The sequence below is a fragment of the Lepidochelys kempii genome, chromosome 3 (genome assembly GCF_965140265.1).
Source record: "Lepidochelys kempii isolate rLepKem1 chromosome 3, rLepKem1.hap2, whole genome shotgun sequence".
Taxonomy (NCBI): Eukaryota; Metazoa; Chordata; order Testudines; family Cheloniidae; genus Lepidochelys; species Lepidochelys kempii.
In genome coordinates, this window is record NC_133258.1 from 175157251 (window position 1) to 175173190 (window position 15940).

Sequence of the window (15940 nt, forward strand, 5' to 3'; positions counted from 1 at the left end):
GTTAAATATGATCACCTTAAAGATTTTTCAAGATGTCTTCTAATTATACTAGCATGGTAGATTTTGTCATCTTTATATCAGAAAATGAGTGTATCTTGGTTTTTTCCAAATTAGGATCTTGATCCTGCATTTTACTACTGTGAATAGCTCAGCTGAAGTCCAAAGAGGTGTAAGAGTTTGCAGAATCCGGTTCCTGGGAACTTTAGTAAACAGATAAAATTTGATGGACTGACACTTGCATGTATATGCGTATGGCCGGGCTTACTCTCTGAAACAGGGTGAGGGGCTCGGCTATTTGGGAGAGACTTGGAGTAGGGCTGTTACTCCTCTGGATCGAGAGGGGCTTTCTGGGATGGTTCAGGCACCTGATAAGGGTGCCCCCTGGGAGGCTTCCTTTGGAACACTACTGGGCATGCCCCACTGGGAGGAGGCCCTGAGACTGACCCAGGACATGCTGGAGGGATTATATCTCCCGGCTGGCCTGGGAATGCTGGGGTATAGCCAGGCTACTTAAATATCAATTTTGTATATGAATATATGTTGCCAGCAATTAAACTGAGACTGTGACAACACTCATGAGAAAAGAAGCATCACTGGGACCAATGCCTTGCACATCTGAACTCTCATTGACGTTAGTGAGTTGTGTTTTTCAGGACCATGTAATATGGTCCACATTATGCCAGATACTTTCATTGGGCTAATCAGGCAAAGATTGTTTTGTCAGCTTTCCCTCTCCTCATTCTAAATGTACAGACACCTGGGACACTTTTCTATGTAGAAATCCAGCAAAGGAAGTTGGGTGTTGGGAGTTGTTTCTGTGGAGAGACAGCAGAAGGAATGGAGAGGGAGCTGGGAAGCAGACGGGAAGTTGTTTCAGAGAAGGGAGGCTGCAAGGAAGTCGGTGTGAAGTTGTTTCAAGGGAGAGAGACAACAGAGCCGGAAAGCCAGCAGGGAGCAGAAGGGAAAAAATAGCTGTTCTGTATGATTTTAAGGGATAGCATAAACTCTACAGAACAGTGGTCTGGCTATTGTTTAGCATGTCTGGACAAGCTGAGGCCATTGTGACATAAAACATTTCTTAAAAATAGCTTGTTTGTTTGCTTTGCTTTGCTTAATTGGAAAAATAACTCCCTGTGTCGACCCCAGCCCCATCAGTGAGAGTGGGAGAGCATGTTGAATATTACATTCCTGCAATGGCATCTCTCCTGAGAAAAGTCATATCTGACTTACTCCAGCTAAGGGCCTGATCCTACATGGTGCTGAGTGCCTCCTGAACCTCCTCACAGGTCTGGGTGGCCCTGACTGGATATGAATGCTTTGTAATAAAGTTACTAAATAGCAAGAAAGCAAATATTTTCTAGAAGTTGTTGATGTGCTTGTCTCTAAGTGAACCCTTCAGGAAGCTGGGAGCTTTCCTAATGGCTTTTTGCTGATGCATCTAAATTGCAGCTTTTATTGAATCAATAGAGAATATCTTCTCAGACATGAGGATTGTTATATCAGGACAGAGAATCACAGAAAAATTAAATTTCCTGTGATACTGAACAAGAGAAACTTTACTAGAATAAGACAAATAATACTATTTGTAAAGCTATTCTGTTTCTCTGTGGTTCACTGTAGAGCAGTGGTTCTCAACCTCTCCAGACTACTGTACCCCTTTCAGGAAACTGATTTGTCTTGTGTACCTTCAAGTTTCGCCTCACTTAAAAACAACTTGCTTACAAAATCAAACAGAAGTACAGAAGTGACACTGCATTCAATTACTGAAAAAGTGCTTCCTTTCTCATTTTTACTATATAATTATAAAATAAATCAACTGGAATATAAATATTTTACTTACATTTCAGTGTATAGTATATAGAGCAGTATAAACAAGGCAATGCCTATATGAAATTTTAGTTTGTACTGACTTCACTAGTGCTTTTTATGTAGCCGGTTGTAAAACTAGGGAAATATCTGGATGAGTTGATGTACCCCTGGAAGACCTCTGCCTACCCCCAGGGATACGTGTACCGCTGGTTGAGAACCACTGCTGTAGAGCTTCTTCCTAGAACCTTCCCTTACCCTTCTCCTCTCATAGTTTTACAGAAACAGTACATGTATCCTAACAAAGAATCCTCACTCTTTCCCCCCCATATGGCAGATAAAACCCTGTCACCCTTTCTGGGGGGAGTAGGGAGCAGTAATTGTTGTTGTTAGGCAGCATGTGATTTCATCTGCTGAACATGACATCCAGACAACTTTCTGAGTCTTTGCCTAGTCCAGGGGAGGAGTCAAGCATTGAAGATTGACTCCTAGGTCATGCCAGTACAGACGATTTCCAATAGACCACACATGCATTTGGTACGTCTTTAAATTTTAAAAAGTCACATCTGAGCAAGACAATAGGTGACTGAAAGAATACAGACTCTTCTTTCAGATGGCATATGGCACTTATTTACACCTAAGCTGTTATATCTTTCAAGGGAAATCTGACTTTTAGCATTTAAATTTGTTCCAAGAGGTTGGACTAAAGGAAATGAGCAAGCATCTATGGAAAAAGTGTTCTAAAACTTGGGAACAGCGCACATCCTGACAGTGGGAATTAATCAAAGCTTGTTTACGAGAGCTATTTTTAGCATAAAAGAAGGTTACTATAAACATTACAACAAGAACTTGCCATAACAGTTCAAAGTTACAGGGTGATCGATTGTACTTTTCTGTGGGCAGAGGAGAATTGATTAAAAAGCTGTAAAAGATTTAGATTTTACCCAGATTAGGAAATATTTTACCAGGAGGCAGCATGATCCAATAGCTAAGGTATTGGATTGGGACTCTGGGCACCCGGGTTCTATTCCTAGCTCTTCTACAGATGTGGCATCTATAACTTTGGGCAGGTCAGTTCACTTCTCTGTGCTTCTGTACCCCTTTCCACCTTTTGCCTTGTCTATTTTAGACTCTAACTTCTGTGGAGCAGGAATTCTCTCATCATGGGTTTGACCTGTGTCGCGCACAACGCAGCTCCAATGTTGGTTGGGGTCCCTTAGTACAGTACAACCATAATACAAATAATAAGTTGTAATGTGGTATGAATTAATATAAATTTAAGGAGCCCAATGAGTAAAATGGAATTTTGCACTCCAGTCTCAAACTTGTATTATCAAGGCACTATAACTATGCCACAATCATTAGTAAAGGAGAAATGAAAAAGGCTCCATTAAAATGAAGCATTTGTTTGTAAGATTGCGTAAAGGGGAAAATATACATCATGCTTGATTCAAAATGTAATTAGCAATTTTTTGAACATAATTTGAGTCAGTAATTACCTTCCTAAACCCCTGAAAAAGCTGGAGAGGAGATGCCAGGTTACCTCTGCCAAAATAAGTGACATCACAGCTACTGTAAATATAAGTTGAAAAAGTCATTCTGTTCTAACCCCCTATTTTCATTCCCTCCCAACTTGCTCAAACATTTTCCTCTCAGGCTAAAAGAGCTCATGCTTATGGTCTAGTATAGTCCACTGGTAAATTGCCTAAGAAAATTTAAAACAAAATAAAAGAATGGAGTCATTTCTGGGATATGCACGAATTACAAAGTCTCTCTGTTTACCTTCCTATCAGTCTGCAAAATTGTGCTTCTATTGAAGTGAATCAGATTTTTGCCATTGATTTAGGACTTGTCTGTACACAAAAGTTGTACTGCTTTAACTATACTCGTGTAGTTAAAATGGTGCAACGCCCCTAGTCTGGCCTGGTCACACTGGTATAAAGATGCTTTATAATGGGATAGTTATTCCCCGCACAGGAAGGGGAATGACTATACCTGTATAAGGCATCTTTTATACTGGTATAGATACATCCACACTAGAAGTTGTACTGGTAAAACTGTATGGGTAAGAAATCACACACCTAATCAACATAGTTATACCAGTACAAAATATATGTGTAGACCAAGACTTGGATGTGAGCAGCAGCAGGACCTACAAAGCGCTAATTGACTACAAATGAGGATTCCCATTAAGTACTGATGTTGAGGCTGCCAGTGTTATGCAGCATTGGGCCATTTTTTCTGTACTAATATATGTTTAAAAAATGGACAGGGTCCAATACAACAAAGAACTTAAGTGTGTGCTTAAATTTAAGCACGTGCTTAAGTGATCTGCTGAATTGAGGCCCCCTAGGGCTTGATCATGCACCTCTTCATGAGTGCTGCAAGGAAGTCATTCTGTGCATGTGTGTGTGACATAATACATATGGAAGAGTAACGCAATCATCTGATACTACAGGTAAAACATTTGCCTTTTACCGTTGGTGGTATTGAATATTTTGGAAAACAAAATAGTCTTCCTTCTTTTGAATGGTGATGTTTTGCTAATGCAAATTTAATGATCTGAGGAAAAAATAGAAAAGAGAGGCTTCAGTTGGAGCTGGAGAGTCAAGAAGATTAGGTTTTCTGTGAACCCACATGGTGCAGTTTGTTTTGGGTTATTGCCAGGGCCCCTGCTGGCTAAACTATTTGCTTCGGGAAGAGTAGTCTTGACATTCTGTACACAGCATAATTGCACTTAGAAGGCAGATGGCCGCTTACATTAATTGTTTTAACTGGGCATTATGGTCAAAGTGAATATTATTCAGATCTATTGTTATGTTTTCTATCTGCCAGTTCCCGTGGAGTTGCACAAGAGAGGAATTAGTCCCTACATGTTTGTTTTATCTAAATTGTTATACACAAATGAAATGACATTCACTCATTAGAGCTCAATCTTGTCCTGTGCTGGGAGTGGTTGCAAGTAGATGAACAATGACTCCACTCCCTCGCTTCCCAACACACCCACACAACATCAGGGCATGATGCCTAAATAAGCTCTCCAGGGAGTTCTAGAATTCAGCCTTAGTATGTTCCTACTGGGCACTTCAGGTATGTGGTCTGCTGGCTATGGGGTATGGTCAGTTCCAGTGTGTAGGGGCTGCAGTGTATGATCCACTGAAATTCCCCTATCCACATCTCTCAGTACATTCCCGTGCCTCACCCAGTGAAGTTGCAGAAAGCCTTATGTAGGCTTGTCTGGTCAATTGACTCATCAAATGATGTCAATTGGCCTGTCAGCTGACCGCCTATTATTTGACTACAGTCAAGTATTCCAGCAAGAATGTTCTGATGTAGGCAACAGACTACCTTTCTGAATGTATCATGGTGCCATCTGTTATCAAGTCTACCTAAATATCTTGGTCACTTACATTACTACATGCTAATGCCACCTATTGGGGGAAAAGGTGAAGTAATTCAAAGTTTCAGAGTAACAGCCGCGTTAGTCTGTATTCGCAAAAAGAAAAGGAGTACTTGTGGCACCTTAGAGACTAACCAATTTATTTGAGCATAAGCTTTCATGAGCTACAGCTCACTTCATCGGATGCACTCTGAAACCTTTTAGTATTTGAGCAGACTTCCAAAATCAGTGTTTTCAGTAGAAATGGGAAAAATCCCTGAGGATGAATCTGTCTGTATAGAGGTAGGGGACAAATGATAATTTTCATTTCCATGAATACATGTTTCTTCTGTACTAGAATAAACAAAGCATAGAAGTTAATGCTTTCTTGATATACTGTGAAACCTGTACAGGAGGCTTTTGCTAGCCAGCCACCTTTTGTCTTAAGAGACTGACCTAAACTCGCCGCAAACATATTGAGGGTGATTTTGTTTTAGACGAACAGCTCCTTTAAACAAATGATTGTTATCTATCTCTTGACTAGTACACATTTGCTTCTGCCATTACATGGAGGTTCAGTAATTGCAGGTGCAAATCAGGTATCTGGAAATCAAGGCCCTAAATGTCCTTAGTATTAATAGGTATTACATACACTCATTGACTGGAGAATAGACCCTGTGTGTTGAAGTAGTAATATTAAACAGCAATAAAGAAACAAGATGTTCTTCTTTGAGTGCTTGTCCATGTATATTTTGCTGTTGCAGGGCATGCACCCAGAGCACGTGAGTTCAGATTCTTTTGGTCAGCCGTGTCCATTGGAAGCTGTGCCCGTGCTCTGAGGGTATGTCTGCACTGCACCTGGGAGTGTCTCCCAGCCAGGTAGACAGATGGCCGAACCAGTGCACTAAAAATAGTGTGGCTGTTGCAGCACGGGCAGCAATATTGGTTGAGTGCGTACAAGCCCGCCCAACAACCTGTGTCTGTAGTTGGGTGGCTAGGCCATGCTGCCACCCCTGCCACAGCATCCACACTGCTATGGTTAGCATGCTAGCTCGAGCAGAACTAGCATGTGTTGGTCTGCCCAGGCTGGGAAACACCTTCCCAGCTGCAATGTAGATACTCCCTGTGTATCCTCATATCTCCAACTGAGGGTATAAAGGGCAGAGTGACCCCACCTGCCCCTCAGTTCTGTCTCACCATGGCAGTACCCTCTTTGCTCACTGTGCAGCTTACCCATGGTTTTGTAAATAGATAGCTGTTTGTTAGTGATTATTGTTGGTTTAGCCTCTCCTTTTTTCTTCAATAATAAGGAATTTTGGTTTTTCCTCAGGGTTTGCCCCAATACAGGGAATCAGGGATCAATCATAATGACTGAAGACAAGTTTCCAGGCGTTAACGGTTGCCCTTCATTTCTGGCAGTAATGTCTCTCAGTAATGGGCATGCCAGATGCTTGTTGTATCTGGGTGTGCAGCACATTACATAGTGATGTGCCATCTGTAAATCAGTTTCTCAGTGCATCGAAGGAGCTATGGCATCTCACCTGAAAAAGTTCCTGCTAGAGAGGTCAGTGAATCCCGCTTCAGGCCCTGGGGTGCCTTGGGCAAAAACCTTTGAGTGCTCATTCTCTAAAAGGGCTCCTGCTGTCTCCTCTACTTTCTGAGTTGAAACAGCTGTTCCTAAAGATCCTCCTTGCCTGGCTAAATCTCAGGGGACAAGGGGGAGGAAAAAGCAGAGTCCACAGAGGGACGAGACCTAGGTCTCCGTCATCAGGTCCTTCCTTAAAAGCCACAAATCCTCTCAGGGCTCAGCTGAAAGGGGAGCACAAGGCACAAAAATGTACTTCAGGCACCCATAATGTTAAGATACAGGTAGGATCTGATGAGAAACAGTCAAATGAAAAGAAGCCCCATTCAATTACATCATGTAATGGCAGACAGCTAAAAAGTGGCAAGTTTTTAAAGTGCTTATATACCAATGCTAGAAATCTAAATAATAAGATGGATGAACTAGAGTGCCTCATATTAAATGAGGATATTGATATGTTAGGTATCACAGAAACCTGGTGGAATGAGGATAATCAATGGGACACAGTAATACCAGGGTACAAAATATATCGGAAGGACAGAACAGGTTGTGCTGGTGGGGAAGAGACACTCCATGTGAAAGGAAGTATAAAATGAAATGAAGTAAAAATCTTAAATGAACCAAACTGTACCATAAAATCTCTAGAGATAGTAATTCCATGCTCTAATAATAAGAATATAGCGGTAGGGATATATTACCGACCACCTGACCAGGTTGGTGATCGTGACAGTGAAATGCTCAGGGAGATTAGAGAGGCTATTAAAATAAAAAACTCAATAATAATGGAGGATTTAAACTGCCCCCATATTGACTGGGTACATGTCATCTCAGGATGGGATGCAGAGATAGTTTCTTGACACCTTAAATGACTGCTTCTTGGAGCAGCTAGTCCTGGAACCCACACAAGGAGAGGCAATTCTTGATTTAGTCCTAAGCGGAACACAGGATCTGGTTCAAGAGGTGAATATAGCTGGGCTGCTTGGTAATATGACCATAATATAATTGAATGTAAACACCCCAACACTATAGTATTGAATTTCAGAAAAGGAAACTACACGAAAATGAGAAGGCTAGTTAAACAGAAATTAAAAGGCACAGCACCAAAAGTGAAATCCCTGCAAGCTTCATGGAAACTTTTTAAAGACACCATAATAGAGGCTCAACTTAAATGTATACCCCAAATTAAAAAAAAGTGGTAAGAGAAACAAAAAAGTGCCACCGTGGCTAAACAACAAAGTAAAAGAAGCAGTGAGAGGCAAAAAGACATCCTTTAAAAAGTGGAAGTTAAATCCTAGTGAGGAAACTAGAAAGGAGCATAAGCTCTGGCAAATGAAGTGTAAAAATATAATTAGACCAAAAAAGAATTTAAATAACAGTTAGACAAAGACTCAAAAAGTAAAAGGACTTTTTTTTAAGTACATCAGAAGCAGGAAGCCTGCTGAACAACCAGTGTAGCCACTGCACAATCGATATGCTAAAGGAGCACTTAAAGACGATAAGGTCATTGCAGAGAAACTAAACGAATTCTTTGCATTGGTCTTCACGGCTGAGGATGCAAGGGAGATTCCCAAACCTGAACCATTCTTTTTAGGTGACAGATCTGAGGAACTATCCCAGATTGAGGTGTCATTAGAGGAGGTTTGATAAACTAAAACTGTAATAAGTCATCAGGACCAGATGGCATTCACCCAAGAGTTCTGAAGGAACTCAAATGTGAAATTGCAAAACTACTAACTGTAGTCTGTAACCTATCATTTAAATCAGCTTCTGTACCAAATGACTGGAGGATAGCTAATGTGATGCCAATTTTTTAAAAGGGCTCCAGAGGTGATCCTGGCAATTACAGGCTGACTTCAGTACTGTGCAAACTGATTGAACCTATAGTAAAGAACAAAATTGTCAGACACTTAGATGAACATAATTTGTTGGGGAAGAGTCAACGTGGTTTTTGTAAAGGGAAATCATGCTTCACCAATCTACTAGAATTCTTTGAGGGGGTCAACAAGCCTGTGGACAAGGGGGGTCCAGTGGATATAGTGTAATTAGATTTTCAGAAAGCCTTTCACAAGGTCCCTCACCAAAGGCTCTTACGCAAAGTAAGCTGTCATGGGATAAGAGGGAAGGTCCTCTCATGGATTGGTAACCGGTTAAAAGATAGAAAACAGAGGGTAGGAGTAAATGGTCATTTTTCAGAATAGAGAGGTAAATAGTGGTGTCCCCCAGGGGTCTGTTCTGGGACCAGTCCTATTCAACGTATTCATAAAGGATCTGTAAAAGAGGGTAAACAGTGAGGTGACAAAATTTACAGATGATCCAAAACTACCATACTCAAGATAGTTAAGTCCCAGGCAGACTGTGAAGAGCTACAAAAGGATCTCTCAAAACTGGGTGACTGGGCAACAAAATGGCAGATAAAATTCAATGTTGATAAATGCCGAGTACAATGTACATTGGAAAACATAATCCCAACTATACATATAAAGGGGTGGGGTCTAAATTAGCTGTTACCTCTCATGAAAGAGATCTTGGAGTCATTGTGGATAGTTCTCTTAAAACATCTACTCAATGTGCAGCGGCAGTCAAAAAGCAAACAAAACATTGGCAATCATTAAGAAAGGGATAGATAATAAGACAGAAAATATCATATTGCTTCTATATAAATCCATGGTATGCCCACATCTTGAATGTTGCATGCTGATGTGGTCACCCCCTGTCAAAAAATATATTTTGGAATTGGAAAATGGTTCAGAAAAGGGCAACAAAAATTATTAGGGGTATAGAACGGCTTCTGTATGAGGGGAGATTAATAAGACTGGGACTTTTCAGCTTGGAAAAGAGATGACTAAGGCAGAATATGATTGAGGTCTATAAAATTATGACTGATGTGGAGAAAGTAAAGAAGGAAGTGCTATTTAATCATTCTCATAACACAAGAACTAGAGGTCACCAAATGAAATGAATAGGCAGTAGGTTTAAAACAAACAAAAGGAGTATTTCTTCACACAACGCACAGTCAACCTGTGGAACTCTTTGCCAGAGGATATTGTGAAGGCCAAGACTATAAAAGAGTTTAAAAAAGAACTAGATAAATTCAAGGAGGATAGGTCCATCAATGGCTATTAGCCAGGATGGACGGGGATGGCGTCCTTCGCTTCTATTTGCAGGAAGCTGGGAATGAGCAACAGGGAACGGATCACTTGATGATTACCTGTTCTGTTCATTCCCTCTGGGGCAACTGGCAATTGGCCACTGTTGGAAGACAGGATACTGGGCTAGACCATCTTTGGTCTGACCCAGTATGGCCGTTCTTATGTCACTGAGTCCCCCAGTACTACCCACCCCAATACTGATGTCATCCTCTCAGCTGTCTGTGGAGCCAACATATTCAGTACTGAAGCATTGTAAAGAACACCTACTCATCTCTTCAGTACCAGATTCCCTGCTATTAGCAGTAGTGAAGGTGCCTCGCCTAGTACCAACCATTGCTCCTACACTGGTACTGAGCATAGGCACCGACTCCGTGGGTGTCCCAGTGCTGGAACACCCATGAAAAAAAAATGAGTGAGCACTTAGCTCCCACTGGCAGCCAGCTCCCCTGCAGTGTCTCTCACCCGCCAGTGGCCCCGCGGATCAGCTCCTCCCCATCCTGCCCAGTGCCTCCCGCCCGCTGCAGTCAGCTGCTCCCCGGTGGGCAGGAGGCGCTGGGGGTAGGAGCGGGAATGGAGCATGCTTGGGGGAGGGGCGGAACTGGGGCAAGAAGAAGCTGGGGCAGGGGCAGGAAGAGGTGGGGTGGAGGTGGGCCCTGGAGCTGAGTGGGGGTTGAGACCCCTGGGAAAGGAGGAAGCCAGCTCCTGTGGTACTGAGTACTTAAGCAATATTGATCAGAGTTCAGTCTGAGGCGTCTCCCAGCACATCTGCTGGTACAGTTTCTCCTCTCCAGGATGACTATTCATTCTCCTCCTCAGACTCTAAGGGCAGTAGAAAGGTTTCACTCACTTGTTCTCTGAGGTCTGGGCATTAAGGCCAGTTTACACCTGAGAGGGAGTCAAAGACTTAGTTTAATTATCTTAGCCTATAGAATCTCAAAGAGTTATAGTATTCCCTGGTGTGTTATAGTATTCCCCTTGGCCACCTGCCTCTTATGCTTCCCAACACTCTTGGCCTTATTAGGTTCCATGGGGAATGAGTCATGCTAGAAAGACAGAGTCTACATCTCAGTCCAGAGCTAGGTCACCTTATCCATCTCACAAGGGGACTCTACAACCAGCATAGTCTGATCCATGGTCTGCTGAACAGAATAGTCATGGCTCTGGTGAGGAGTCTCAGACGGAAGACCATCCTGTCCGAGCATTCATCTCATCCACATCCCCTGAGGAGACTGTGGTACCTATGTCATCTGCCTTGACTTAGATGACTATAAGACAGTCAACAAAAAGCAATATCAAAAGATAGAAAAATTCTACATCACAGCTCCAAATGAGAATCGCCAATTACCAGGCCCTGTTGGTAAAGCACAATTATATGAATTGAGATTTCATATCTAAATTTGCAGACAAGCTTCTGTCACACTGTCTGGAATGGCTCATGGTTGTGAGTGCCTAGTTCAGGGCAGACTGTCAGAAAACAGGGCAGACACCCAAAACTAGAGGTGTGTTCTATAATTAGATTTCACCAAGCCAGTGACAAATAGGAACTCCTGGATCACTATACCAGTCTTACCATGGAGTCACAGACGGTTCCCATAGACTCTCCAATCTATCTTGCCACCCAGACAAAGTGAACTTTGTGATAAAATGATTACTTACACCAAAAATCACATCACATTTAGGTTGTTTCCAGTCCCAAGAGACCAGTCACTTACCTCTGATCAACTGGTACTCTAGATCTTATACCAAAGATAACACTAGTAGCCAATTCTATAGTAAACTAACTAAAAGTTTATTAGCTAAGAAAAGGAAATGAGAGTTATTGAGAGGTTAAAGCAGGGAAAATATTTGCACAGGTGAGTCAGAGTTTGTAATTTCAAATGGTGGCAGTGATGTAATAAACTGCCAGTTTCCCAAAAGTCTTTTCAGGAAGCCCATATTGTCTCTGGGGAGCTCTGCTTTGCATCTGGTACCCTTCCCTGTAAGAGTCCAAATTGTCCATAGATGCAGGATCCTTCCTTGAATCCATACTTATAGCTGCTTCTCACAGAAATCAAATGGATAGTGTCACTTTACATGTGAACTTTTCCTTTGATTACAGAGAGTAAGGAATGCATTTTGAGTCTTTGACCTCCAAACGTCACAAACAATGACCACTTGGCTTTGAAATAAGCACTTTTCTGTTAAAATTCTTCATTTGCATTCCACAAGGCTTCTTTCTTGCTTGGTGGCTCATATGATAGGTTATTTAGTTATGGGGTATACACAATGTAAATGTTTGCTACTGTATTATAACAGGATACAAATAAGTGAAAACAATGCAAGTAACATCCCACTAGTTTTCATGAAGTTTAAACACCAAGTACATTCTTATACATTTAACCATCACTTTGATCTATACTAATACACAAGTGAATTAGCCTAGGGCTCTGGCATGAGTTGGCACCTGATCTGCCAAGTGTCATACCTTCCCTAAGGTACTAGGGAGGAATTTAAGTATTTGCTGGACAAAGGTCAACTGGTGGTGTGTACAGCCCTCCAAGCAGCTATTGATCTACAAATACAGCTCCCAGATCTATGGCTACCTCAGTTGCCAGAAGGAGATCCTCTTGGCTCTAGTCATCAGGGATCCCTAAAGAGGTACAAATTACAACTGAGGATGTTTGTTTGAGGGATGTGAAACTTTCACTGTGAAAACGATGAAGACTTTACACTTTCTGAAGGACTCATGTACCACACTATGGTCCTTAGGAATCTATACTCCTGCATCAAAGTGGAAGCACGTTAGGCCTCAACCACAGGAGAGGTACCCAATAAAGACAACTTGAAACTCCAAGAAAGTGCCAAAAATTCCACAAAAGGAAGTCATCTGCATCCTCCTCATCAAGGCAGCAGATCTAAGTCCTTGGTCAAGAGCAGTATACATATTCTTCTGGATATTTCTGTTATATCCCCTCTTCTTGAGAATCTTTTATTTCATTTTCATATGATCTGGATCATCATGGAGCCCTGGAACCTGAAAATCATAGAAATGGGTTATTCCATCTAATTCCAGACCACCGTCAGCCCCAATCCTTATACATCTTCTCCATCCCTTTTCAGGCTCCCTCTCATGACAGCAGGCTGCATCAGGATATGCAGTCATTTCTAAATCCCAAAGCAGTGGAAGAAGTGCCTCAAGAGCACAGAGCATAGGGGTTTTACTCTCATTGCTTTCTGATTCCCAAAAAGAAAGAGTGCTGGTGCCTTATTCTGGACCTGAGGCAGTTGAACACCTTTATTCACACTCTCAAGGTCAGGAAGGTGGCTCTGAACTTGATACTTCTAACCCTAAATCCACTTGACTGGTACACGGCATATGACCGCCAGGATGCTTATTTCAATATAGCAATTTGCCCTGCATACAGAAGGTATGAGAGTTCAAGTGCACAATTTGTACTACCAATATAGTTTGCTACCATTTAATCTATTGACAGAATCAAGGGTATTCACAAAAATGGCGAGAAGTCATGGCAGCTTATCTCAGAATAAGTATAGATTTATCTTGTACAGAACATCTGCTAGTCTCTTGAGCCTCTTTATCCAAAAAAAGTCACATCAGCAGCCAGCTGACCCCCTTCAGTGGTCTCTGTTCTCTCTTAGACCTGAACAGGTGAAAAGTCAATACTAATTTCCATTCAAGGGATAATCATGGTGTACCTCCAGCATGGCTGAGGCAGTTTTGGTTCTTGAACCTAAAAAAAATCTCTCCATCCAATCTACCTACAGTTGCCTCTCCAGCTTGAGGTAATATCTCAAATGGCTTATCTTCCACAAGAGAGATTGCAAGACCTGTCCCATCTACCTACAAGTTCATCCCAAGATATTGGTGAGGACTTGTCTCAGACTTTTAGGACACAATAGCCTCCTCCACCTATGTAATGCAGCATGACAGACTTCATCTTCATTGCATGCAAGGGTGGTTGAAGTCTCTGTATCAGCCAAGTGGTTATCACCTGGTTATGTCAGTGCATGTTCCCCCAGGACAATATAGAGATAATCTAAATTTTCATGCCCTCTGGTGCCTTGGTTCCTAAAAGACCTTATGAGGGTTTATCTCCCAGTCAGAGAATGCCCCACTCCTTGGGATCTAAATATTGTACTGACAGAGTTAATGGGTCCACCCTTTGCACCATGATCACATTTTCATCAAAACAGCCTGCCTGGGAGTAATAATATTCTCCATAAGGCTAGGAGAGATGCAAGCACTAGTGCAAGGGTCCCCATGTGCAAAAACCAGATGTCCTTAAGACCTCACCCAAAATTTTTTGCCAAGGTAGTCTCTGATTTCTATCTAAACAAAGTTTTATATGCCCATCTATGTTCTTCCCCAAGCCACATTCCAACAAAGGTAAGGCTAAGTCTCATGCCCTAGAAGTTCTTAGGTACTTTCTTTCTACAAAGCCAGAACTAAGCCATTTAGGGTCTCCCCGAGTTTGTTGATACCTTATGGGGACAGAGTGAAAGGTCAGGCCATTTCAACAAAGAGACTTTCTAACTGGATTTCTATTCATATCAGACTGTGCTATGAGTTAGGAAATATAGACCCACCGGTGAGAGTGACAGCTCACTCTACAAGAGTGCAAGCAGCTTCTATTGCTGCTTTGAGAAATAGTCCAATACTAGAGAGCTGTACTTAGGGTCTAGTGCACATAGTTGCCCGGTTTTACTCCTTAGTGGAAGTGTCAAAATCTGATGTTAATTTTGGTAGGGCCACGCTTTGTTCATTATTTAGGTAGGCTCCTAGTGCCCATTTCTTATGAAATAGGTTATTGCTTGTGAGTCCCAAGAGTGGAATATATGTAGGCAAGGACTTGAAGAAGAAGAAGAAATAGTTACTTACCTTACAGTAGCTGTGGTTCTTCAAGATATGTTGCCCATATCTATTCCGTGAGCCGCCCTCTTTCCCTGCTACCACAGAGAGTCTGACAACACCTGGTTTCCATATTGGTGAAGGAACTGAGGAGCAGTTGGGGTTGCCCCACCTTTTATGTCATCGATTAGAGGCACAAGGACATTCACGTTACAGATGTAGCCCCCAAAAGACACTGCTAGCCAAAATAATCTGAACGTGAATGCACTGGGTGCATGTGTACCAACAGTGGAATATATATTATGGACAACACTTCCTGAAGAACTACAGGAAGGTAAGTGTTTCTTCACCTTTACAAAAGATGTCTTCTCTCTTCCTAATGATGGACATGTCCCCTTCAGACCCAATGCAGATGGCCCACCCAGTTGTTCTCCTCCCACAGAGGGTTTTTCTATAACCAGCATACTGGCATCAGAAAAGCATGTGGGTATTTGGTGTGATTAGAAAGTAAGTAGAAAAATGATGGCGCTGAAAACTGATTTTTTTTGGCCACTTTCCTTTTATTTCAGTATGTACTGACAATGAGAGTGACCTAGAGACAGGCCAGCAGATAGACAACTTGTACCTGAAAGCTTTGGAGGGATTTATTGCTGTGGTGACGCAGGATGGAGACATGATCTTTTTGTCAGAGAACATCAACAAATACATGGGCCTCACACAGGTAACCTGTTCCCTACTGCTTTCAAAGAGCTGCTGCTGTAACATAATTCCTAGAAACCTTGACATAGTTTCTCTGTCTCCACTGTGCTTCTGACTAACTCAAATTCTGCGTAGTAAAGCTGCAATCTCATTCAGTGAAAGATACAGTGAGCAAATGTAGCTCCTGTGTGACACTGCAGCACTCTGAATCAGCATCTTGAGCTCTCAGTTTAAAACTGGGGTGCGTGGGTGCAGGATATCCTCAGGGAAGGGTTCTCCGCTCTGGAACACCATTTTCCATTTGGGCTGCTAGGCCCTGGATTTGGAGGCTACAAGACTGGCCTCTGTTCACAAATTTTGTTGATAGGGGAGTGGTTTGTTTGGGGTTCAGAGGGTTTTTTTTAATGTCATAGAGTTATAGAGTTTAAGGCCAGAAGGGACCACCAGATCATCTAGTGTGACCTCCTGTGTGT

The 15940-nt window shown here is 42.1% G+C and overlaps 1 protein-coding gene across 8 annotated transcripts in view; it reads left to right on the forward strand.

Moving 5' to 3' along the window:
- EPAS1 (endothelial PAS domain protein 1) overlaps nt 1-15940 on the forward strand; it is a 150877-nt gene that overhangs the window by 86786 nt on the left and 48151 nt on the right. For all 8 annotated transcript variants that reach the window (XM_073339108.1, XM_073339112.1, XM_073339113.1 and 5 more), the window contains one exon: nt 15338-15489. In XM_073339108.1, coding sequence (XP_073195209.1) covers nt 15338-15489 — 152 coding nt within the window. The remainder of the gene's footprint in view (nt 1-15337; nt 15490-15940) is intronic.